This window comes from Trichogramma pretiosum, unplaced genomic scaffold (genome assembly GCF_000599845.2).
Source record: "Trichogramma pretiosum strain Unisexual culture from Peru unplaced genomic scaffold, Tpre_2.0 scaffold31, whole genome shotgun sequence".
Classification (NCBI taxonomy): domain Eukaryota; kingdom Metazoa; phylum Arthropoda; class Insecta; order Hymenoptera; family Trichogrammatidae; genus Trichogramma; species Trichogramma pretiosum.
The window spans coordinates 878,807-906,728 of record NW_019641631.1 but is presented as its reverse complement, the minus strand read 5'-3'; the positions used below and the strand labels follow the sequence as shown (position 1 = coordinate 906,728).

Below are 27,922 nucleotides of genomic sequence, written 5' to 3'. Positions count from 1 at the left end.
TATTTAAATTTTTGTCTCAATAATATTAAAGGTAGTTTTATCGTATGATTCTTTTTTTTTTTAATTGTTTGTTCTCCAAAAATTGGAGTATGAATAATAGACCGGACCGCTTTAAGAGAGATGTTTAAATATCCTTTAGACCAGCAAATTGTTAAATATAAGTTTACATGCCTATGAAGTCCAAAAAGTGACCGGAACCAGTGTCGATAAACTATTGAAAATTGCAATTATATTATAGATTGCTAGCTTTGCTCTATTATTTATTACGTACGTTACTTAATTATAACTTATCATTAATGTTTGCTGTTATTATTAATATGAGAAATTTTATATATAAATGAAAATACCACTGTGCTGGATGGGGACTAGCCCTGTGGCCGAATAAAGTTTTTCAACTCAACTCAACTCTATCTCTCTCTCTCTTTCTATCTCTCTTATAAATGCTACAATATGACGATAGCATTTCTGTTTGCGAGCTCAAGCTAGGAAGCTGAATGCACGCTGTATTTTCCTTTTGAAAAGCGATGATTCGAGGCGCGATGCAAAGCTAAAGAGGCCCTATTATATTGTTCCTATGTGCCCCCCCTTGCTCGATCGAAAAATATAAAAGAGCCTCAGCACTGGATTTCTATTAAAACCGATGTTCATGAATGCTTGCATACAGATATTTCATTCGCACAGGTACACTTGAATTATAGATATATTTATACCCTTTACCAGTTCAATATAATATAGGAAAGAATCATTTGTTTCCACAGACAAACATGCAGTCTCTTTTTGATTTATAAAAGCAACCCAACCTCAGAGCTGAAAACTTACCCTAAATGCCCTGAGTAGATTTCAATGACCTAAAACAAATTTTAATAAAATTTTAATAATTAGTATAACGGATGTATAAAATAACTTATATTTTAGTAGAGTAATTTTTCTTACACACACACAATGTTTAATAATCTCTCGAAAAGCAAAATGTAGAATTTGATTTGGTAAACTATTTTTTCAGTGATGATAATTTTAGTTTTTTTCCCTTATTGCTTAATCCAAGAGAAATTGAAAAAACATTAAAATAATTCAACCATGCATCATCCATTTTTCGAATACTTTTTATCCACAAGGATTGGGTTAATTTTTCTTGATTTTGAATTTACATCAGTAACATAATCAATCTAATAAAAGGACTAACGTTTTCTTGGTCATATTATTTTCAGTTAAATATTAATGGCAATTCATTTGGATTTAAAGTAGAAAGTATGCGGAGTGTATGAGACATGAGTGCATAATCAAAATTATGAGCGCCAAATTCGATCTCTCTATAGAAGCTACAAAAATTAGAATATTACTGATCTCTGTGCTCTTCACATCGGATTTAAGGATACTTCGGAAAATCAGCCACAGATGTCACTAGGTTTAGCGAATCTGAGGCAGATTGGTGATAGGCATGTCCTTTGAGGGGATGCAAGAATGGGTCTGCAAACGCATTGGGCTATTACATATTAATGGTCAGCTTATCGTGTGTGCGGAAAAGATATTACGACATTAGTAACAACTGTGCACGAGAACACACAACCATATGTATACAAGTATACATGCATACGCATGAAGGCTCAGCATCGCTTTGTTACACTCACACAGACGTAGACACGCAGGCACACACAACGCGTCCGAACGGAGGCAATGATTAGGATTGCTTTTATGGACGTTTATGAATTATGGAATAAAGGATCCGCAAGTTCTTACTATACCTATACAAGGCTATTATTCGCGCGCTCTGTACAGTACACAGACTCGCAGATTGTCATGAGCACAGACGCGCGCGCCCGCGCACATATTATATGTGTTTTGCGTGCTACAATCTATACAATGTATACATTATATTACAGGAGCCGGATCGATTGAAATGAATGGCGTAATAAATGCTCAAATGATTTTTTGCACGCGAAACTGCTGCTGTTGAAGGAGAGAAAGAGAGAGAGAAAGCGAGAAAAGAAAACAAAAGTGTGCGTAACGATAAATTAGGTAAGTATGGGCGGGATGTTGTTATTAGTATGATAATGTTCCGATGCTGCTGCTTACGTGGTTTCGTGCAACGATTTATCGGTCAATGTATACTGCCTTATGAGTATTCTAACCGAAGATATTTATTATTAATTATTCCTAGCTTATGTATAAATGTATTATGCAAGTAACAACAGTAAAAGAACGAAGGGAGTAGAAAAATAAGAAAATTTCACTACTTTCTTTGTATTGAGGTAGTCGATTTTTTCCGTGTAGGAAGAGATAAATTAGAGTAATTTTTCCATTAAAATTTCTATTGACTGGGTTTGTAGATAATTTCTAAATCAGAGTTAATAAAATAAACTCGTCGTGCTCAAAGTACATATAATATGATAGAAGTGGTGAAAAGGTAAAAAAAAAACAGAAAATTTTCGAGTTAGATCATTTTTGATTTGGATACATTTTTTTACAACAACTAATTTGCTTCAAGATCTTTCGAAATTGGAAACGTCAGATTTATTTCAATAAACCGATATTTTTTTCTTACAGAAAAATTTATTTAAAAAAAAAATTTTCAGGGCAATTCATTTAAACTTTTTTGCCACTATAAGCAGAACACCTAAAATTAACAAAGCGAAAAAAATAATAAAGCGCAGACCACCCGCGTATACGCGGCAAAAAACTTAATTTGTAATGCAATTCCGTAAAAGTGTTAAATGAAGAGCTCAAGTTTACGGGGGAAAAGGTTGAAATTTTGCGACGAGAAAGCTCTGTTGTATTTTTTCAGCTTTATAGTTGATGTATGCATACGCACTCTTAAGATTTTCTCAGAAGACTTTTTAGGTCGCAAGAAGAGTCACTTTGTCGGCAAGTTTATCATTTGTATTGTACAGAATATATTTCTTCGTGTATTGCATATGGTGCGCCCTCACACTATGCTATGTTATTTTGGGTGTTGCGTTTATTTTGGATATGTACGCTTACAGTTACCGAAAGCTCCCTAATAAGAAGTAAATTACAATCAGCTAAAGTATATTTTCAAATTACTTTTCAAGCAGCGATTGATTTTTTATTTATCAATATTTTGTAATGACTAATAATCAATGCAAATCGCTACGGACAAAACTTTTATTAATAATACTTGAGCACCCTCGATTTACTTGCGGCTTGTAACTGTCAAGTCGTGCTATAAACTGCCAGTTTCACGAACGACAATACTCCATATGTATATAAATTGCATCTTGTGCGCACCGTTATATCAAGAAAAATCGCGCCACACGTCACGTTGAACGTATTTACCGCGCTTGCTCGCGCGCCTCCTTGAAGGAGAAAAAAAAACGAGCGAATGTGTCAGAAAAAAGGACGAAACGAACCCCGAGGAGTTAAGTGAAATAAAAAAGTTGCAAGGAATGTAAATCAAGGTCAAAGCTACTCTCAGTGAACGGTGTGTTGGACGATACTATCTGAACTCGCGAGTAGAAAATCGTGGCCTGAGTGTCCTTGCTAACTTTTATGGAAAATAATAATATCTCGTGAGAAAAGGAGGCGAACCCGTTTAATGTAACAAAACGACGGCATGGCGAGTCACTGTGAAAGATCGACTAAAGGTAATTCTCCCTTGCTCTCTTATTCGTGGCTAAGAAACTTGCCATGTGCGTCGCACGTTGATTGACAGGGGAGTGACAACTCCTTTCAGTCAGACACGTATTATATATACCAAGTTCTCTCTCGCAATGATACTCGCTGTTTTCTATATACAGCAAGACTAGTGCGAGACACTAAATGACACGTATGTAAATTATGGATCCCTCGCGCATAAGGTACTTTTCATCTAGTTGCTTCACTACTCGCGTGGAGCAACTCAAATTTTGTGCTCGTACATAGTGAGACCCGCGATCTGGAATACGAAATCAAGTCGCGGCAAATTAGTTCGTAGCGCGATTCAAAACTCTACTTGTATAGCTATATCTGAGCTTGATCTAAAGTTTCTTTTGTACCTTGGTTTGTATGCGATCAATTATAAGAGAATTAATCATAATTATATAGAATGTTCACTAATGCAGTCTAGATAATATCAACTGGAAAAATAGATGCACGTAAGATGAAATGACTTGATTACATGCATGACACAATATTATTTTGAGATAATGAGGTACCGCTCTCAGATATCCAATTATTTAACAAACCCCTATTCATAGAGCTTCTCTCAGAGTAAAAATCTTTCTTCCCAAGCAACGAGGCTAGTTCTCTTTCTCTCTCTTGCTCTCTCCGTATAACCTTTTCATCATACACAGAAGGTCAGACCGAGAAACTCTCGAGTTTTTTCTTTCTTCAGCCAGCACGTGGCCCATTCGCGAGAAGGCACATACACGTATAATGCAATCTTACGCGCGGCAGCTTTGGTCAAGCTCGCACCAGCAACAGCAGATTGCCATCTGAGACTCGGTGTGTCGTCTCTTTCTTTCTACGTGTTGGAATACAACTGCGAACAGTGTATAATAGTTGCCTTGCGCTGGGCGTGGACGTGACGCCGATTGTCGAATAGATACCGTCGGCTACTTAAACTCTGAACGCGACGAGGAAAAATCATTTCTTTTCCAGTACATCGTTTCCAGTACACGTCGCGTTGATGTGGCTGCCGTTGTTGCTCTTCGAGTCTGTACTTTTACGTTCAAAACTACCACAGTCAAAGTTATAATAATTTTCTTGGGTGAGTAGATCATACGAGTACCACGTCGTCTATTAATTATACAGTTTCGTTTGCTTCTACGTATACGCAGCTTTGTAGCACTCACAGTCAATCACAAGTACATTTTACCTCTGTGCGTTTATTTTTTCCTTTGCTATCGTTGCACTCTATGTACTTCTACAGCACATTCACGTTAATACGTGGACCTTAAGCACAAGACGTGGATTATGTCTTTAGCGTTACTGTACGCGCAGATCAATGCCCAATACGTACGTGAGAGTACGCTACCCTGCCATTTGTTGCATAGACTCTTCGATGGGATCCTTGGTAATACACCGACATGGTACATGCTGGTTTTATCTCACTGAAAAAACTTACATTATATTTCCAAGTACAGATTATTATGTTTCAATAGATCCATCTTCGTGTGATCGGTTTTACGACAAAGAAAATGAAACTTTGAGTTGTAGCGGGTTTCATTTCTCTCTTTTCAGTTGTATATATGCGTATTATAATGTGGCTGGACATGTATAACGGAATAAAAGGTTGGAAGAAAATTGCCTGGTAAACAAAAGCTACCAAAGTTTGAATGCCAATGAATCAATTTGGTTTTGAACGAAGATGAGATCGCGCGAGCCCTCGCCCTATCAATGCTTTCTCATTGAAACGATTCCAAAGTTATTCGACCATCGTTGAGTCTGGTTATTTGCCGATCTTCAGAAAATTATTAAAAGGACGATTCTCGTGTTCATGTAGTTCCTACACACTGCGGGTTTATACTCGAAAGCTTCAATCACTGGGAATTGTACCTCATGCATTTTTTAACACAGGAAACCAGCTTGTTATAACTAAAATATAATCTTTAAAATCGTTTTTCAGTATTAGCTGTATTTTTTCAACCATGAAAACCAGCTCAATTTCAAGAGTGTTTCGTGCTTGAAAGTCGTACATACTCAATAAGAACACTCCACAGTACATTTCCATTGAAAACAAGGCACGTAGTTATAAGCTTAAGTATTCTACGTCTCTTTTACTCTGCATATACGTATGCAAGAGAGCTTCGATACGAAGAGGTGGATCTATTGAGACTCTTTATAAGTGCGCGCGGGCGCGTGTCCCATAGTAAGTATCGCTTAGCACCCGATCGCAATCAGTGAACTATTGAAACAGGCCTCGGACTATATAGCTTCCTGTGTCGCTTTCCGGCCTACTATGCTTCCTTACAACTCTGCTAATGGTTCGCTTGCTTGCGCGTTATCGTATTTGAGACCAGCACGAGATGGTAGGGGGGTAGGGAAGAGAGGGTCTGCTCGTCCGACTGCCGCCTAGTTAGTTGATAGAGCTTCGTTCTAGCACGATATTCTTAAATAAAAGAATTATTTTTCACGTGATTTCGTCGAGCCGCTTGCAATCTACTTTTAAAAAAGACTCAGGCGGAAAACTTTTAAAAACGTCTTGAGCGTGCACTTGTTGAAAAAGTAAAAAGTGAGAATTAATCCCAAATGTAAATAAATAACAGAACTTTTCACAAAGAGTATAAAAATTCAAGTTTGAAAACCAAACCCATTTGCGACTATAAATTTTACTTTTTCTTCGAAAAAGAAGTTAGCTTTGGCCAGGCGCAAAAGCTCGAAGGCGAGAAAAACGATTCACTTTGATCCGTCCAACGATTGACGCTGGCGAACTGCTGCGGCTCTATGTTCGAGCTTTGCGCGTAAAAAGCTCTTCCTACTCGCACTTGCACTCATATATACGTACGTAAAAAAAAGGTCAGACGGAAGGCGTTCGTTCTTCCAGGCAAGCGCACGCGCAGCACATTTCTATATAAAAGCTCAGCGGGAAGTTCAGTGGCGGAACTAGCGCGAAAGTGCGCCTATTAGGAGTTTTTGCCGCCCGCTACTAAGGGGCTTAAGCGGAAGGGCAGCAACAAGGCAAAAGTCTCGCGGCAATTACAAAAATAGTCCGACTACGCCGCAACCCGCACACCCACACACACGTATAATGTATATATCACACATTCACACGAATACTTTTATATCGTATAGCTTTGTATACGTATCTCAATGTGCCGCTGCTGCTGCCGACTCATGTATAGTTTTTCGCGTACTGAGCAGTTGCGCAGTTTTTCATTTAACAAGCGTGCTTTCGCGTGCTGGAGAAAAGGCTATATAAAAGTTAAAACGTTATATTTACCACGTGGTTTACTTGTTACTTTATTGCCATAATTTTTTTTTCTTCGTTATAAAACAAGAGTGCTCGGGGAAAAAAAGCTCTGAATATTTCAGCTATACAGTGAATTATTTTTAAAGCTCTATAAAAATATTCAAGCGGCTCAGCAAATGTATGATTTTTCATAATTCGGTAACATATAAATTTTTGAATTTGCAAAATGTTACGTCAAATTTTTTATTATTATCAAATCCTTTTTAATTTTTTTTTGTATCAGATTGCTTTTTGTAGATAGATTTAACTTGACTTATTTGTATTCAATGGATTATTGTTTTTAGAAACTTATTACTTCAAACGTCAGCTATACAATTTACATTTGAAGATCACATTAATCACAAAAATGTCATTTCGCTCAACACATTTATTATGACCGATCAAAATAAAAACACAACATATGCAGTATTGCTACGACTTTTGTGTCCCTATCCCTATTAAGCCCTTCAGCAAATATGTAGATTCTTTTTTTTTATTCATACGCAATGGAAATGAAGAAAAAAGTAGGCTGCTCAAGTAGCCGGTGAATAATTTGCTCGTTAGAAAAAATTACTTCAGATGTTAGTTCACAATCTTTTAGAGCTTCAAGAGAAAATTCATTGCATAAAACTCGAACAACTACAATTCAAACACATTTGAGTAAAACATGGCAAAGGAATTGGCATAAAGCTAGTGTACAAACGCACCGTAGAATAAATAAATGCTCGAAGACTGAAGCTTCTAATTACTTCATAAGTGATTCTGACATGGTCATAAATTAAGCGAAAAATATTGTACCAAGCGCAAACATGACAAAAGCAGCAATTACAGTGCTGCCAGGCTATGTACATACACATACACACTTCTTGGCTTCGAATGTAAACTTGTGTGCAGGCCCCCATGTTCAAGAGCTGTTTCTGCTACTACTGCTTAAAGGAAGCGGAAGCAGTATAAGCGAGTCTAAGCGCTCGAGCGCCTCACACTGAAGAAGTAGCTCAGTGCAGCGGCAGCGAGAAGGACGACTCAAACTCCTCAACTAATTAACTAAGGCTTGCCTAGCGCCTAGGCTGGAGGTATAGAGAAGCATTCCCAAGAAGCTTTTCAGGTTAGATCATTCTTCACCTGACGCTGGAGCTTTAGCTTCATGAAGCTCACTTGTTATATGCGCTTCGCGCTGTTGAGAAAGTAAGTAGCAGCAGCAGCAGCAGCAGCAGCTCTCGGTACTCTGTGCGTGCGAACGTACGTACGTATATATGCATAAGTATGGGAAATTCCTTTGACGCGCTCAGACGTGAGGTTTAAATTTTGCTCGAGGAAATTCTCGCCCGGGACCAATAGTGAATTTCCTTCCGACGAGCAAGCCAAGTTTCTCTTTCATGGTTATTAAAGCATCGAGTATTAATGCATCCCATAGAAACTTGCAGCAGCAGCAGCCGCCAGCCAGCAGTAGTCGGGCCGCGTGAGCATTCTGTATAATTAATTTGCCAGTCCCACGTACATACACACCCAGCTGGGTTACCAGTTTCTGTATATGTGCCATTGCAAGATTTACGCGAGTCACACTAATGTGTGAAAGCCCGAACCGGGCACGCTTTTGCGGTGTACTCGTATCTATCGAGAACTGCTCGATTGTTGCCTCTGAACAATTACGACACCGTTCCGATGATAATTTTATGCAAAACGAGGTAAAAAATATCATTCGCAGCGCCGTGCTACACGCGACGCGACCACTCGCTTTCGACTTTGCCATACACGAAATTAGCACATAGCGCGTCAATAAGATAGTTAAATTTAGGCGATAGACGGAGTGTGTGTATGTGTATGTGAACGAAAAGGGTCGCCCGCAGGAGTTATCACACTTTGCGAGACGGAGAGGGAGAGAGGAAAGTCGAGTATATAGAGCGCAGTTTAAAATTCATAGAGTTTTCGTATAGTGTAACATGTGGTCGTTTTAATGCAAAGCCGAGCATGGTACTTTATAACGGGAAGTAATTTAGTGCTGCTTACATGATTGAGTTTGTCCCTTAATTTTCACGAGTGCAATTTTTCCTTGAAGTATAATCTTTGTGCCTTAAAGGTAAAAATAATTTGTTTTTTAGTTTTATTTAAAATTTTAAATCATGTCATATGTACAATATGCAATTCAATCGAGTTATAGCAAATACATACGAAACACGGCATACTGTGAGCTCTGTTTATGATCACAACAATGACATATGACGATGTTGAGCGTCGACCATCGTAAAAGGGTTTGCCGAACCTTTACTCGATTCGATTTGACAAAAGAAAGTTCGCAGGGCCCAGCGTAGTCGTAAAAGCTATTTTTATCATTCCCTTGCCCCCCTTCAGAACCCTTGAATCCTATAAAATGCACCCTTGCCAATAAAAATATAGTGTAGGTTGCAAAAAAGCATTCCATTTTTCAGCAGTCCGCGCATACGGATACGTCGCTGCTCTCAAAAGGTTATTTTTTCGTTGGTCGGCTGAGTCGTAATCTGCAATTTTTCACTCGGACACAATCCGAATGCTCGGACTGTTGGGTATTCAACAAACTCGATAACGACGATGACGCCGACGACTCGGACCCTTCGTTTCATGTTTGCGCATTTTCATTCTCTTATCCGGAGCCACAGCAAATATCGCGCAGATATTTTTGCACCCTCTTGAATGAAATTCGAAGGCGATTCCTTTGCGAACTGTGTTTATGGAGCTTCTGAGCTTTTGCTTTTTCAGAAGATACATATATCTGCATGAAATTCTTATGTGGCTCCAAGCCGCACTGTATGGCAGTTTGAATTCATAAAATTTAGTGGTATAAATCAGGTATACACATAAAATAAGGCGCAGGCAAACCAGCTCGCACACGTGCGATCGGCGCGAAACGTGTCATTGGTAATGCATGGCTTGTTTTGATCACCTTCTATAACGCATCAATCTCGGGCGCTTGAAGCTATTTTCCTGAGGGACTGCCTACTGCTATACATTCATATAGACACATGCTGTGCCGCTAAGGTCGAGCTCATAGCCAAAGGCTGCGTGTCATCATCCGTCACGTTTTTGCACTTATTGCATTGTCAAGCAGATCTGCTGCTGCTGCTGCTGCCGTAGCCATTGCCGCTGCTGCTGATTTTATTTCTTTGTACGCTGGAGATGTTTTTCCTCTACGGTGTTTGCTGCTCTTTTATTACGTCGGCCAATTTTCTGTTTTCAATCATCTTTTCTTTTTTTCATCGCTTGATTGTATCTCGAATCTAAGGCATTAAATCGTCGATGATAGATCGGAGTTATTGTCGATACCTTTGTGTCATACTTGAAATAATTCTGTATAATTTTCTGTGTAATTTGAAAATTTTCAATTTTTTTGTATTATTGACGTCCCAATGGAACAGTTATAAAATTGCAGAATTAAAATTTCTAAACAAATTGGCTATTAATAACACACAATCGGTATACAGCTCATAGCTTGGGCACGCAAAATCACACTGGCAGTAGTTTGCAAGCCAAATTTCAAATTTTAACAACGCGCCACCCTGTAGCGTGGCACATATGGCTACACCTGGATGGTCTAACATAAGATAAATCGGTGCACACATATTCATTGTATATACATATAATGTAATGCAACAACAGTGCGGCTGCCTGTAAGGTATTCGCTTTTTCGCACACATAAATCAAAACAAAGGAAGATGAAAATATGTATATGTGATGCGTTCTACAGTCTCAGGTTACCGTAAATTTTCTTTTTTCAAAAAGTATACGCGTGCATGCACGAAAATAGCTAACATTTTCATCAGTTGCAGCTCGAGACGCGAGCGTGATAAATGTTGTGTGATAACGATTCCTACACAATGAGTCTTGATGTGCTCAGTTTTCGCGCCATACATCGCCAGCCTTACATGGGCGAAAAACGTCCGTGTTACGAAAAAGAGGAAATGTGCTCGAGTTGATATACAACGTTGATACAATTAATACGATGTCTTGTCGAGGATAATTAAAATCACAAGATTGAGTATCAGAATGAATGATTTACGAACGATTAAATTAGCCGACAAAAGACTGGTGCTCTTTCAAATGTAGTAACCCAAAAAGCTAGATCGCGAAATAGAGGAAATCAGGGGGAAAAAGGAGAACGTTGGAAAAACATTTTAGTCGGCACAATAAAATAACTGGGAAATTCATGCAAACGGCGTGGCTTTAAGTCTCGAAGCCGTTAAGCTCTATGCAGCTAACGTGAACATTTTATGAAGGCACCTCGACCTTTTCCCTCCGATTCTCAAAGTGTATACGGTACGAAAGTAGGCACAAAAGCTCAGACTAGGCGAGGGCGCAAAACTTCTTCTGCGTAGTAAAAAGGCTTAAAACGTCCTGGTAGATAAAACACGCACGTTATACTGACGGTCGCAAACGATTTCTCTCCGCTTCTATTTTATACATCTCACTCGATATCCCCCTCGTTGCACATGAAGTACGAGTCAGAGCTAGAATTCAAATGTTCGTAACATTTAGGTTATTTGGTCATCAGAAAAGTCGAATGTTCAGTTGTATTACGGTCGAGTTCACTGCTACGAAAGGGCAAAACTCGGCCGGTATATCTCGCGCCGAATCCCCCGCACACAACGTGGCGCAAGTCTCGCTACGTATACAGCCGAGGCTGCGGCCAAAGCAACAAGATGCGAATAGATTCATATGCATACATAATAAATAGCTGTAGAGCAGGGCGAGTACAGTTGAAGCGGCACGAGGCAGCACCAGTTTATCTGCGATGGCCGATGCTACTCGCGATGACCAAACCTTATCTGCATAACCGTGTTTACACAAACGATGCTCGCACGCGCTTGCACTGCTCAAATTTTCCCATCGCATTGATCCCCCCGTACTCCTCCCCTTGCCGTTCGCATCAACTCCATCCGGTCATCCGAACGACTTGAGCTTTCAAATAGTCGGCGTACCGAAAATCCTTGCTCGCTCACTGCCTGCTGCGTATAACGTTAATACGACCCTTTACATCCGCTTCACTTTGCCTTTCTCGTTTCATATATATATATATATATATATCTGCGTATAGCTCGTTTAGAATTTTAAATTAGCGCTCGATTTCTAAACGAGGGTGCGAAGCGCTGAGAGACAGAGCGAGAGAGAGAGAAATAGACAGAGCGAATAAGCTCGATCTTGGCAAGTTGCCCGATACCAAGAGACAACGTCTGTATCGAAGGGTCCTCGTTTTTAACAATGATATTAAAATCATGAAGGATTTTCAAAGGATTTTCAAAAGATTTTCTTCCTTATACGACGAATGCTGCCTGTTGAAAATCATAAATGTTTGTGACTCTCTTATTTTAGTATGTGCTATGCTTGTGTGTGTGTGCGAAGTGTGATTCGTATGGTATACGCGCGCTCACGCGAGACGCTGGCCCAAGAGTGGAGATAGCAGTCCTTTCGTGCCTGTGCGCTCGGCGCTCGGCAGATTACGTCCGACCACGGCCGCGACAACACATACTCTGTCATTTATTCTTTATTTCTTATATTTATAATAATAAATCAGTTTAATATAAGCATTATTATTATATTTATTTCACGACCTCCCAATACTGCCATTTTTTTATGAGTTCCTTTTATAAATCCAAATTCTACACGGAGTTTGATCAAATTGGGCACTATACAATAATAGTCGTTGATAAATAATTTAAGAAATTTAATTCATTGGAACACGTTGCAAGGGCGACAAAGTTTTTCTGTATCCGAATTAATAAGTTAGCTCAACGCGCACGAATTTGAACTGACTTTTCCCTTCAAATGAAATAAATTGATGCAATCTTTCGATCGGTGGTAGAAATTCTACCGCAATCTGAATCCTATTTACGACACTCTTTTATTTGCCAATCAAGTCCAATCTTTGCACTTTGTACAGTGCATAATTTCTTTTTCTGATATTTATAGATCTTCCCCAGCATGTCGACTCTCTACAAGTGACACTGAAGATCTTGACTTCGAGAAAATATATTCCAAGGAAATAAAAAGCTGCGCTACGTATATATTCCCAAGCTATTTTTCAGATATTCGCATCTCCGGGCGATAACGACACGAACGAGTTTATATACATTCACCTTGACTGAGCGACAAGTTAAAAATCGTACGCGCCAACCGAATTTTACAGCCCTAAGGGAAAATCGCAATTCAAGCGCCGATAAGATTCCGTTTGGATACGCGGGACTTGTTGGTACTTTTTTTATGTCTCCGTGCGAGACGACTAGCTCTCAGAGAAGCAGATGTCACGCGATCGAATGGACCGACTTAGAAGAGGCCAATTTAAGCATGACCTGAGGCCCTTGTCGAAAATTTCATTACAAACCCGCATTATCGATATTTGCTTCTCAAACAATTTTATTCGTGAGAGAATTTGTTCATGAGCGATACTGAAGCTGATATCATAGATTTATCGCGAAACAATGTACATCATACTAGAAATGCCGTATAAAAGTCGTGTTTAATTAAAAAAAATCGTGATCAATTAAGTTTTATACAATGGCTAGCTCTTGAAAAGAACATTTATAGCGAAAATCTGTTGACTGATTTATTTTCGAACTTCTGCATTATAAAGCTTCTCTCGGCATTCGTTAATTAAAACGTTTCAAGGCAAAGACTCGTAATTTAATGTGTATGGATTCATAGAAGCAGTTTTATGCAGCCCATAGACTCAGGCAATGTACTTTTTAATTAGTACTGAATCCACGGTACGTAAAGAGAAAGATGCTAACCGAAAAAAAATCTTAGTCAATTGATCAGTTATTGTTAAATTAGAACGAGTGCATATAACACATGATTAATTGGTTTACCTGAATTGAATTCGGTTGACGAATAAGGATTAGAATTTTTAAAATCTGAAGATATAAGAATGAAATTTAGCTTCACTTAATTTATCTAATAAAACAACCAATGAAAAGAAAAAAAATTATATCGGGAATAATAAGTACACCATAGTGTACTATATGAATGTTTTTAATTTATTTACAATAAATATTGATCAAGTAAGTACAGTATCATACATTGCTTACTTCACACAAAAATTATACCCAAGTTCACATATGACTTTTCTAGCATTACACACAAGAAAATACATCTCCTTGGCGGTGTGTACATCTTCTACTGTTGTTTTTAACGATATATTCCTAATGCTGATAAACGCTGCACATATTTTATACACGTAGTGTATGAACGTGTAGAAAAATTCTAGCCTATATATAGAAAAAATAGTTCATTTACGCCCTAGGGCATTCGGCGCTGCTCAAGATCTGCAAAGTGCATAAAAGTGACCGCAGGTTTTATCATGCTTGAACGGTATTAAATATGCATATAGCTTCTACAGACACATAGAAGAGAAGCACGCAGAGTTTATCTAATTAAAAGTATCGTGTGAAAAGTTGCCCAGCCCCGACTTGAGAATAAATACATTTACATACATCGGTGGAAAGCGCCTGCGAGGAGATCTATAGATGGAAAGCGATCTACGTGAGAATAAGTCACGTGCCGGTGATCGGTAATCACCGCTGAAAGCCTCGCGTGCATAAATATATACATATATGTACGCTCGTCTGGTTAATCGTTATTCCTGCCGATCTTAATCTCGATAGAGTGTATAGCAGAGGTGCTATGCAAGGCATTAAATCTGTCTCAATCAAGTGAGAAGAGCAACCACAGCAGCAGGAGCAGCATCTGTATCATTGTGAATAAATAAAAAAGACGACTCTTTGATGAACAAATCGTGCACGCCAGAGCTATGTGTAATTTAGCGCTTTTTTATCGCGATGGAAGTGATCGTATAATTCAGCCTGCATACTATAAAATACGCATGAGAATATGTAAGAGTGAAATTCAAAATGTGTTAAATAAACCCGCGTGATGGCTTTTCAAATTTGGACCAAAATAAGGTATCTTTCATAAGGGATGCAAAGATGGAAAATGATCAAAAACATTCATTCATGGAAATGGTTCGTTGGAAGTTGTCCTATACTTTATTCTTAAATTGGAATTCTTTTTTCGCAAAACGAGTCCGATTAAATCAAATGAAAAGTAAATGGCATTCGTTTCCGCTTGAAAAAACATTTGAATTATGTACTCTTTGCTTGACAGTCCGATGGCAAGCGAAATAAAAAAAGCTCTAGCATTAACTTGCCCTTGTCCCAAAGTAGACATGTGTGTACATTGTGAAGGATAGCACAAAAAGTAATGTAACAGGAAAATACACAATCATTGATTGGTTATTTTTGCGACGCGCTGAAAAAGTAATATTATTTATTGAAGATATAATAACTGTAGGCATGGCGATTCATACATTAAACCATCATGTTGAGGAAAACAATCACACCCGAGATGAGCAATTTAAATATGGCCATTTAATATGTGATGTAAAAAATGTCGTTCTCTAATATAATCAAAATAATCTGGCAAAAAATTTTGTCATGTAAAAAAATCTCTGAAAAATTGTACATAAAAAAGACCCCCTTAGAAATGTCGATTTAAAAGATCTATATTAAAAATTTACAAAAATTTTCAAATATTTTTACAAGGGGATTTTAATGGGCCAAAATTTTTTTCATGACATTTTTTTATCGGAAATTTCAAAGGAAGTATTTCCCTCGCTCATGATTGGTGGTGACTCTTCATAAGCACGGTCAAAATAAAGATCAAAATTATTTATAACGGAAATTTGAATTAATGACATTTGATTTCCAGGATATACTTTTCGATCAACTCAAAATTATTATTCATAAAAAACACGCATCATACCACGTTAACAGGACACTAAAACGGCTTATTGCCAAAGATAACTGAGAGAGAGAGAGAGCAAAATCGACTTAGAAGCTCTTCTGAGTCGGTTTATCAATTTCACGTTTTACATTATACGTTATGCAGATAAAGCCGCTACTATACCTTTGTAAACCCGTATTAAGCAGTCATCAAGCGAGGTAGCGACGCGATTTAACATCGGACGTACTGCACCGCGCGCTGCCTCGTATGCGTCACGCGTGGCTAGATTAACGAGTGAATAAGTCAAATCTGGACACCGACGGGGTATTATGTATGTGGAGGCAAAAGACTATATAGCCCAAGAGCGGCGCGCGCTTATACGACGACAGAGAGATAGTAGGGCTTGATAAGGCACACGCCGATGTATATATTCTAGCATGTAACACAGCGCGCCGTGCGAAATTAATGAAGCAACTCGGCTACGAAACTGTGAGAGTCCGCCTGTTTTAACATTGCTCGCTCGAGCTCTGAGCGCTCATTTCGGAGATAAGGCCTGTTATATAGTCCACTAACGATTTTTTATACGCAATTTAGTGTCGTGATTTGGGTTTCGAGAGGTAATACATTCAATCACGATATTTCTATGGCGCTTAAACAATGTTTCATGCTTGTAAATCTAAAACGATCATTAGAGTATCTCAATCATTCTTTCAAATATTATGTAAAATTTGTATTTAGACGCGTAAAAATTTATTCCAACGTTGAAAATTTTAATATAACCAACTTGAGAGCTTATCAGAATGTCAATAATGAACATTTTTTTACTAATATTTAGCAAGTATTTTTTTGCCCTGACATTTTTTTTCAAAATTCATAAATTTATATTATTTATAGCACTGCGCGGCATAAGTTCACATTTATGGCACGCTTTTCTGGGGCATAAGTCACACATTTTGGCACCGCTGCGATCGCATCACACTCGCATACGCTCGTGCGTTAACCTCACTTCGCGCTACCAGAAGTGCGACTCATGACTCGGAAAAGGGGGCATAAATGTAAACTTAGCACAAGGCTATAAAATGTTGTACAATACTCGTGCCATGGGGACACTTTTCGGACCAGCTATTAGGACCCTCGTTGCGATCGGGCCCTAAACTATGCCGTGCTAAATACATGTAGTGTTATTTATGCCACTAGTATCGTAAAGTACTATTACCAAAGCCTCGATGTTCATTCCTCGTGGATTCAACAAAATTTTTTTTATTGGTGATACGATTACCTAATTTGGTGAAAAATAGGATATTTTAGTCTTCAAAGGAATAACAAACGAACAAGTTACGATTTTTTTATAAAAAATTGGAATTTATTATAAAATTTTACACTAAAAATCATGATTGAAATAATTTTTCATATTCAACCTATAAAATAACAATATGGTTCAAAAAATAGAAATCCATCTTTGAGCCCGTGCAGATCCATGAGGGGTGGATCTGGAAGGCTCAAAGTTTAAGGATTTTTATTTTTAAATGCACTCTTGAAGAGTATATGCTCGCTTTCAATTTGAATTTTTTTAATGTCTTGCTTATTATGATTTAGGCCATATATTCGTATGCCCATATGCGTACACAACGAGCTCGCTGCATACTCCGAATCTGAATGACTGATGATGCTAGAAGTGCAGCGCGGCAATAGCAGCTATAGCTCCAGCTCGTTTGAATTCCATATCTCACATCGATAATAACTAACGAAACTCTACGCACGTTCAATAGACGTCGTATACGCATACACAAAGAGCCGCGCGTACAATATAACTATGATCCAAGGCTAATACTGAGATGTCACACAGGTTGTTTATACTCGTATTTGCAACAGCTGTATGGGGATTCCTAATACACACAAACGCACACACATATGCGCACATGCGCGTTTGCGCACACACGACGTAGCGGCGAGCGAGGAAGCGCGCAAAGCACCAGTGCATTCATCATGGTTAGGTGGCATCTAACGAGTGACAGATTGGATCGTACAAGTTATTATTCATCGATCACTCAAAATCGTGTACACTACCGTACATATGCTGAATAGCACGTAAGCTCACCTACTGATTTATCTTACGCGTTTACCGTGGGGTAACACAGCGCGCTACCTTTTTGCCGTATTACATATTATGCAGGATGTATAATGTGATTCGTTTACTTGGTGGCATGCAGCTTAGGCTATTTCAATTAAAAGTCTCATTTAAGAAAATTGTAACGTTGATAATGAAACAAGCGATTTATACTTTCTAATTTATTGCATAAAGTACAATAGGACTAGACAACCCAATCAGTGGCAAATAAAAATCGTGGCTTTTTTATAATACAACAACATCTATAGCTACCTAGCCACGAAGAATTGAAATGAGAGAAAACAATATGGAATTTTCTATCTCACCGAACAAGATAATAAACGAAGCACAGAGCACTCGAATTCTCAAATACATCGCGCACTGCGCGAGCGATGGATTCGATCCGCTAGAGTAAAATCTTAATTAAGCAGCAACCAACCCCGTGGATTTGACGTTAAATGTACGCGGCAAACCTATTGTTTTGCTTCTCTCGACGTTCAATAGCTATCTTGACCCGCTGATCTCACAAAAGAAAGAGAAAGCTTATAATGGCTCATTATAGGGCCAATGAGCGTGTGTGCACGCGCGTGATGCGATATGGCAGATGACAGACGCGTGACCAAGCGATATAGATGATCGGGAGGGTCTCGCTGTAGCTGCCCTGCTGCGATATGTTCTTTCCGCAAACGCGGAAAAACCAATGATATTATTTTTATCGCTCGGAATGAAACCATAAGAATACGTGTGGGCTCTTCATCTTTTTCGTTCCCCTTCGAGAAGAGTAGCCCCCGAAGCGTGAGTTTATTTGTTTGAGCACTCTTGCAGAATGTGCCTGATCAGGGAGCGTTCATAAATTTCTTACATTTTTTTTGTGTCGCTGTGAGAAAACACAGATACATATTGAAAAAACCCACGGTGATAATTATTCCAAAGTACATAAAAATACCGGCAAAATATTACTTGACTTGTGTCAATAAAGCGATTATAACTAATACGTGCAAATATTTCTATTGTACAAAAAATCAGCTACTCGGTAATTCACAACCCTGAATTAGGACTATTTTCTTGTTTGACACTATGTTCTACTCGTTCCATTTACTTTAGTCCATTGGCGAATGACAGAATTTTTAACTTTTTGTAAACGACTTCGAAAAATTTAGGGTTGATAACAAAATTGTCATGAAATGATTAAAGTACCCTAAGTGAACAAAAAAGGGGCGAAAGAATTGAACAGTCGCAAACGATTCACAGTATGTCCATTATCGTTGAAATGTCAATCGAACGTAAAAAATATCGAACTTCACCCATCGAAAAAAAAGTACATATTGAAAAAACGAGCTTAGCTGCAATGGTTTTCGCCTTTAATTCGCAAAAATGGGTATACTGCACGCACATTCGTAGCAAAATGATGGCAATCGTATTTTCTAAAATAAAAATATGCAACAATATTTAAAAAATGGAGAAAACAAATTATACCATTAGGTGATGAAAAATAGTAAAAGTTTATTGTTTTCTTTTCGATTCTTGCCCAAACCTCGATTGAGTTTTTGGCATTATCATCAAATTTTCAAATCACTTTAGTCAAACACGTTGAATCTATACTAGGCTTTTTAGACTATTTACACATTTATTTCGCGCAGTTTACTAATTTTTCATTATTTTAATCACATACACATTTTCATGTAATTAGTCTGGCAGTCCATGTTCTAGCTTCGCTATGAATGGGAACATTTTTGTCCGCAGATTTTTATTCAAAAAATAAAATAAATGTTATTATATTAAGATTTTGTACACACGGGCATCAGTGTATTTATCGAGGTTAAAATAAATCCCGTCACTAATATACCATGACATACTCTTCTACATGAAGTATTTGCGATCGTTTATACACATAAGCATTTACGGAAAGGTTGGAATTTAAATTAAATATTCTCAAAGAAGGAAGTCGATGATTATATTTTAACATGAAAAAAAGGGAAAAAACACGAATGGCAAAAAAAGCTTGTGTATCGATACGATAAGCTAAATCTCTCGCTGTCTACAAATCATCGTGACAGACGCAGGCATAGGGGTCTCGTTATACGTGAGTATTGTGTGCAGCGAACGCGCGTGAAGTATGGGATACAGCGAGATAAAAGCGACAAAACCTTCCGAAAGAAGATAGATTAAATTGGTAGTTTTGAAGAATTGGCTGAAATATTGCTAAAAAGCAATCGCGTGTTGCGGTAGCTGTAAGAATCAGTTGAAGTTTGTTCTATAAATCACGATGTCATTATGTAAGTCGGCCATGAGAGTATCATTGATCATATGTAATTGACGCGGAATAAAATCTGATGTTCAAAAGCAAAAGTTCACAGTGCATTACAAAAAGGCCACTTGAATTGTCTCGCATAACTTCCTCGAAAATACAAATTTAATTGAAAAGATACCCATGCAACTAGGATGGTATATAGAATAGAGCTGCACACGAATTGGTAAATATTATAGGCATTTATCGTCTGAACATTTATCACCGTAATCCTCTTGGATATATAATACATCATGTACATCAAGATATCTCTGAGCGAGTAACCTTAGGCAAGAGACTTGACGGTTTACCAATCTTTCGCAATTATAGAAGATACATCACAGAAGGATATAGGTAGTCCTTTTTTATACGTTTCAACTACCATAGAGCTGTTTAAACAGCATGAAAAAATATATCAACAAAATATTATTTCGTTATTCTTTGACCTTTATTAAAAAGGACCTACGAAGGATTTATTGAACATCTTTATAATGTCATTATGTATTGTATGCTATTCGTTAAAAAATAATTCACTAATTTATATAAACTTAAAACAGCAGCAAGTTCGTCTTGTAAGTATCAAATTTTACAGCTATAATTCCTCCTCTTGCTGAAAACTCCTATCTGCATTAGAAGCATCATAAAATAATTTTGAAAAATTTCATTTTCATCCTAGCTTCGATGTAAATTATAATTGTCATTATAATATACATTTAATAAAATAAACTTGGAAAAATTATTAGGCTTAGTTTGTAATGAAAATTTTCAAACGTTTTCTTGAAAAGAACGTAATCAAATGATTTAATTAACGAATCTGCTCTGTCACATAAAAATATATACTACTAATGCTTACGAGCTAATCTCCCTCTTGGAACATGCCTACATATATATGTGAAACCTAAGTGAAATCACGCATTCCTCTTCCTTCATCAAGCTTGTCCGTACCTTATAAGGGTACAAAAAAGATAAAAAAAGAAGAAAAAAACATAGGGCCATTTGAGTAATCACATTCATCAGTCGGTGGCAAAGAGATTGTTCAGAGCGCTAAATTTTCCCCTGAAATGCGACTAGACTTATATCGCCCTCGCGAAGATATTATATTCGTTTGTGGCATCGTACTCGGGGTGAGTGCAATATACATGTGTGGCCTGACACAAAACAGAGTGTACCTTTTTCGAGGGTGCGAAGAGAACGTCCATCTAGTATAACAGAACTTATTGCGTATGTGTGTACATAGGTGGCCACTCAATGGACCGCGACGAGTAACAGTGCGATTGCAACTATCCATGTACTGTGAATGCTAAGCCCACCCTGTCTATGGAAAAGCTTATGTTCCGTTACTTTTTGTATCTTTGGCACATGGCTTGGAAAATTCAAAGGTTGACTTGTTCTAAGCAGTTTTTCTTTTTATCTCGTCCTTTTGCGAAAATTATATTTGAATCTTTTTGTCTTAAATACAACAAGGACTATACAATATGTATGAGGCAGTAAAAACTATATGAATTATTTTGACTTCGTGAGTAATAATAAATTTTCCAGGCCCTATTACGATGGTGGGGGTGAGCATTACAACAAATGGGGAGCACTCTTTTGGCGCAAAACGATTTTTGAGGAAAATATATGACTTCAACTAAATTAGTGCAGTGGACACATTTACTTTCGCATTTTTAAATAAATCCCGTTAACTCTAAGCTAGCGACGACGGACGGAACCCTAATTACGACCCCCGTGACAAGGATAACAATTTTTTTATCGAGATTTTTTAAGAGATCTCACACGGATAAACCAAAACATATTTTATTTCAAAAGTTAATTTTCAGTACGTTTTTCAATCACTCGCGTGATTTTTCTGAAATATTAACACGATAATCTGCGCATATGCTCAAAATAAAGTGAAAAATAAATAAATAAAAAAGTCGACTTGAAATTTTTTGAGATATATGACAACAGAGTTTTCAAAATCAATTTGGGGCATAAGAAAACAATTATAAAAAAATGATGTTTAATTTGCCCTTTAGCGTACATTTTTAATATCCTTTTTGTTAAAACAAATATTTATTTTTCTATTTCTTTTCGGTCCTTTATTGATATGAAACCTCATATCTTTTTTGACACAAGAATAGTGTGTATTGCACTAAGTTAAGCTCAAGTTCTCATCCCATGGGGCGCGAACGAAAAGCAGACCCGCTTGAGAGCGATAGAGAGAGAGCAAGAAAAAAAGAGAAAGATAGAACGAGTAAGCTAGCGCGTTTTAACGCTTCATTAGTCAAACGTGGACAATTACTTACTCTGATTGATTGCTAGCTCGCTCCAAGCTTTGTACTATGCAATGCAGTAAGTGTATGACCTATTATCGGTGAAATGTTGTTGTTATATTTGTTCCTATATTTTAATAAAGTTTTCAAAACAATCGTCTATTACCAATTTTTTAAAAGTCCAATGTTGCCGTTTTGCTTCAAAACAATAAATAAATTTCAATTTTAAAAAACCACTGCTACACTGTACTCCTTCTATTAAGCTTCTATTAATGACAGAAGAGCTTTTTATATCAGTTGAGGAAGTTACTTGGCCAATTGAGGGAGTTACTTGGTATTATAATAAATATTCAGCAGAGTATAAAGAGTGAGATTAGACACGTTTTTCCCATGTAATGAGCTGTTTTATTGTGTAGCAAAAGTTAAAAGAGAAAACCTTACGGGCACTCTTATATATTTAGATATTGGAAAAAAGGGGCACAACGTCGTAGCCACAATTCAGCAGGCTTATCGATTTTAATCTTCTTTCTATTTCAGCGAAATGTTTTTCTTCAAATTATACAGACACATGACACTCCAAACGCATGTACGAGAACATGGGCGTGTGTGAGTATGTATTTTTATGAAGCAAAAATGTTCGATAATTCCAGTGGTTCGAAGTATAACGTGACTTTGATTGTATTAGCGATAACTAACGAATTTAGTTTTCGTCAATTGAATTTGTTCAATAGCATTGGATAAAACTTTACTCAGTGAAATTATTCAAAGTTCATGTTTATGAGCTAGAATTATTTGTAACAGAAGCAAAATGATAAATTCTATACGGGTACTATAAGAATGTACACTCAATAATGATAAACGATTGATTAATGTTTAACATACTTACTTATAAAGTAATAGAAGAATAAGAAGAAAAAGATGAATAAAATGTTCAACCATTGATTCAAAAAGATACCTGGAACGCGAAACAATATGCATATGTAAATATTATAGAACATAATAATAGCATGATTTATTAACATTGAAAAATTCATTCATTTTATGTTATTTTTTAACGATAATTAATTAATACATGAGTTTATACGTGATCTTTTAAGAATCATTTTTTAACCTCATCACTTTCACGCTGCGTAGCTGTTTATTTATCTCAAGGTTTTCAATTTTATTGTGCTCTATCTATCAAGAATAAACTTTTTATTCTAGCTGTATAAAACAAGAAAAATAATTTTTAACCAATACAATTTGTTTATTTTACCTGCATGCTGTTTTCAAAAAGATTAATAAAAAAAAATTAAATTACTGAATGGGACATGAAACAAAAGCATCAATTAAATACGCAGTGGAAGCAGTTTTATATACAAATACTACTTAATTGCTTAGCATATTCTTAGTGGTTTTTGTAATCTCTTCTTTCACCATTACTAAGATCATTTGCTTTTTTTTCATTTGTTTCGTGTTAACTGAGCATTTATCCTTACACACCTCGTAAGAAAGTTCGCATTTGTATGTATCTCAAATGTGTACCGCAGCACAAACTCAAAATATGAAAAAGAGAAACGAAGAGAGAGAGGGAAATGCTTGGGAGCTTGCAATGCCACATGCGCTAAAAATGGCACCTTTACATAGTACTGCTGAATGTGTAACTCAAGTGTCGATGTACATGCAGCGCAAGCTAAATGCATATATACACGGTGTGTAGGTACATACACGAAGGCTTAGGTAACGCGTTGTATGTGCGCTGTTTTCACGTACACATACGCGCCGATTTCTATCACGCGTTTGCCCAATTAGGGAAAACCTGCACTGAAAATGTAAATGGATATCTATATGCATCTTTTGAGCTTAGGCATACACGTAACGTGCTCGCAACACCAAGTACAACTTTCAACTTATTACGCGCGGCATGTTTGTAACGACTATCATTTTTGACGACGCTCACCGTCTCAACCAATATGATAACTCTTGTGAACCCTTGCAGAAAGATTAATTTTACCATTTCAGGCTATATATGTGTCGTTCAATGAGCGCATCGTGTAGGTAACATTTTTAAATTTTTTACAAAAAAAATAAATTTTTTTCATATAAATATAAATTTTTTTCATATAAATATAAATTATAGGAGCATAATTAACCGAAAAATGGTTCAGTATAATTGGGTGTCAAAAAAAGAAGCACTATTCAAATCTGCCTGAATATCGTGTTATTTGCATCTCACGAGCGTTACATATCTTACGTGTAGCAGCTAAAATCTCATTCACAGTTTATTTTAAATTTTAAGCTGGGCAGTAAGGGTATTACATTGTGTTACAATTGACATGAACAACGGGGAAGCATGTTTTGCAGATGTATACAGAGTCATAGAGAAATACTACTTTTAAACTGATGGATTTTAATATAAATGACACGCCATAGATACGTAAGTCTTTGTGAAATCTCCAAGTCATACATATTTTAAAAGAAAAATCATATTACGATGTTGTAAAGCCTAATTATCCATCGAGCTGCTGGTCGTATAGCTGAAAAGCTGGGCAACAGTTTTTGAAGCGTGTGGTGTACCAGAAAAACGCCTAAAAATATCTCCAAAGGTTCCCTCAAAAAATACAAGTATTAAGAAAAACGATAAATTTTCAGCAAATTCACAAATAACAATAGCCAGCGTTGTTGAAGATATGGAATCGAGGTGTGGACTCATATACATACGCACAGAGATCAGGCTGTGCGAGTAAAGTAAAGCAAAGTGCAAGATAAATGTGAGAACGTAATTTGTGCGCTATACATATAAATTCGTAACCGGAGCAGGGTGAAAATAGAGAAAACTAGAAGCACTTGCCACTTTGCTTGCTCACATTTATCAGTCATATGTGTGCAGCTAAAGAATATAATTCATAAATTTATCCAATGCATTCACACATATGTAAGCAAATGTGAAAGTTGGAAGGTTGCGTTGGTGTACATGCTGGGGATCTGGGGTATGTGTACGTAAACGTAAATATATAACTTATCTTATTGATATTCTATTGTTATCTGTAACATCGTTCTATTGTTGGTTCTTTCTTATGGAAAGCGAAAATATATAAACATTCTTTATCGATAATTTACAGATGAGACGCGACATGATTTGCATAATTTTCCACCAGCGTAAAATTTCTGACTAAGTGCAATTACGCCATATCAAGTTTGTTACAAAATTTGCGGCTAATGTTAGAAGTTATGGTCTATTACAAATAGATAATATAAATTTGATTTAATTTCTTATTAAACTAAAAATAAATTACTCAAAAACATAACTTATAGCAGTTTTTATGATTTTTCTTGTTTTGATTGAGATATGATATACAACTCAAAGTTTCACATAAAAATCGCGTGAATGAGTGAAGTCTTCAAATCAGTTTTTAATGTTCACGATTATATATTTATTGAGGTCTCATAAACATGGAAAAATGCTTGAACAGTAGAAATTTCAATAGGTATTTCTTGTTTCCAAAGGCGAATATTCGCATTTTCTTTTAAATGTGGCTGAACTTATTACTATTTGCGCTTCGTTGACATTGCCGGAACTATTAATAGTATATTTCTCAATGGGTATTTATGGCTTTTTAGCAAATCGAGATATCGTAACGTAAAAAGTTTTATTAAAAAACCATATCTTCACTAGTGTATGATACTATTTTTTACTACAAACGTCTAAAATTTGCGGCAAAGTTGAGTATTTTAGGTTAGAGTTATGAAAAAATGTTCTTATTCTTCTTTTGTTTTGGAACAGCAAATACTGGAAAAAAGTATATATTTATGGGCAAACCCACATCACGCGTTTTATGCCAAAAAATTAAATTAAATCTAAGTATGTACTTTAAATAAGTAATTCTCAAAATATTAGTCCTATAGGTTCATACTTGGTAGATCTATAGAGGATCAAAGTTGGATTTTCATTTTACTAAATTCTTTTACTTTTAAGAGGTAACTCTGAAAACATATTTAAATTATTACTATTAGCATAAAATTCGATGAAGTATTCAAAATAACTACCAAAAATTATGCTCATAACCTTAAAAACCCTTTAAAAATAAAATATAGTATAAAAGTCAAAAATTTGACTTGTTGGTATCCTTTGAATGGGCCAATATCAGAATATGTTCATTAAAAGACCAAAATATAACTTTTCATCAAATGATTTTATCGGATGATCATTTTTTAAAGGGCCGTGACTTATATGCAATGGATTGTGTTTTATTAACGTATTCGAAGCCTTCATATGCGAAGTAATTTGCTCGTAAAGCACTGGGGAGCTAAGGCTAAAAAAATGTGAATTTGAGATTTCATGTTCAAGTTGCAAAACGGTAACTGAACAGCTCAAAAAGCATGTGCTGATAAAAAAAGCTAGATTAAACGAATTGTTGTATTCAGCTCTTTTGCAATTCATATCACAAGATATTTTTCATAACGATTACAAAACTTTAAACCTAAGACATCAATACAACGAAAAAACAAATATAAGGTTCTGAATGTCATTTGAATTATAGTTGAGCTAATCTCAGTTATATTGACTGCAATATTGAAAATATGCATCTCGCGTGCGCACTTCTATTGCTTCAATCGATTGTACTTCATTCAAGCAGGTTAAAGACGTCTGCTGGTGTCATGAATTTGGAAACACACATATTTGTTATGCAAAAACCTATAACGAGAAAATACTTAGCGCAAGAAATAATTTTAAATACTTATATAAAATAAAATTTAACTATTTTTTGCGTAAATGATAGATCATTGAACATAAAAACTAAACCGTAAGGCGTTCAAGTATTCGTACAAAATAGATCACTCAATGAATAAATTAAACAGGGATGCGTATAAAATTTTGTATTTTTGTTTTCGGAAACTCAATTATTCGATGGGGAGATATCTTTCGATTTTATCACGTCATAGTGGACATCGAAATTAATACGTCAAATATCTCGTTCTTTTGTACAACTAGATGTTTTAAACGCTCTTCGCGCGTATCAACTTTTTATTCGGGTTTTGAGGTTAATTTAAGATTAACAAATAGTAATAAGTTTCGAACGCGCTTCGCGCGCGTCAATTTTTTTAGTCGTGTTTTGAGGTTAGTTAAAGATTCAGAAATAGTTCAGAAATAGTTAGTTTCAAACGCGCTTCGCGCGCGTCAAAGTTAAGACAGTTAGCAACGCAGGCGCTCGTATCGAGTTGGCTCACGTCGGGTGTCGTCGTCAGTGTCAGCCAATCAGACGTCGTTTTTCGATGCTTCACTTTGAGGTCCATCTCTTTTTTTATAAGTATAGAAATAGAAATAGAATAATAGAATAGAATAGAATAGATATAGATAGAATAGTAGAATACATGTGCGCAATATTTTTTCAGACCAAATTGTGTCGGCCACAGCGAGTTAGAAATGTTGCGATACATTAAAAAATGCCCCGCGCAAGCGTATTGTCTGGTGGAATACGTCATATATGGTGGTGGTTTGGTGTAGAAAAAATCACATAAAGGACACGTAGGTTCTACGAGATAAATAACGCGAGAAATTGACCGTGAATTTTTGTTAAATGTTTATATGACTGATACGAGTACTGTTTCACATTAATCAAATAGATGAGATGGCTTTTACATCGCTTTTGTATCATCTTACT

General features: G+C 36.6%; 1 protein-coding gene across 1 annotated transcript in view; it reads right to left on the bottom strand.

Annotated features, from left to right (window-relative positions):
• LOC106652164 (serine/threonine-protein kinase MARK1-like) overlaps nucleotides 1–27,554 on the bottom strand; it is an 87,794-nt gene extending 60,240 nt beyond the window's left edge. Inside the window, exon 1 of the mRNA XM_023459256.1 lies at nucleotides 27,489–27,554. Within this exon, the coding sequence (XP_023315024.1) occupies nucleotides 27,489–27,554 (66 nt within the window). The remainder of the gene's footprint in view (nucleotides 1–27,488) is intronic.
• Nucleotides 27,555–27,922: the final 368 nt, after the last annotated feature.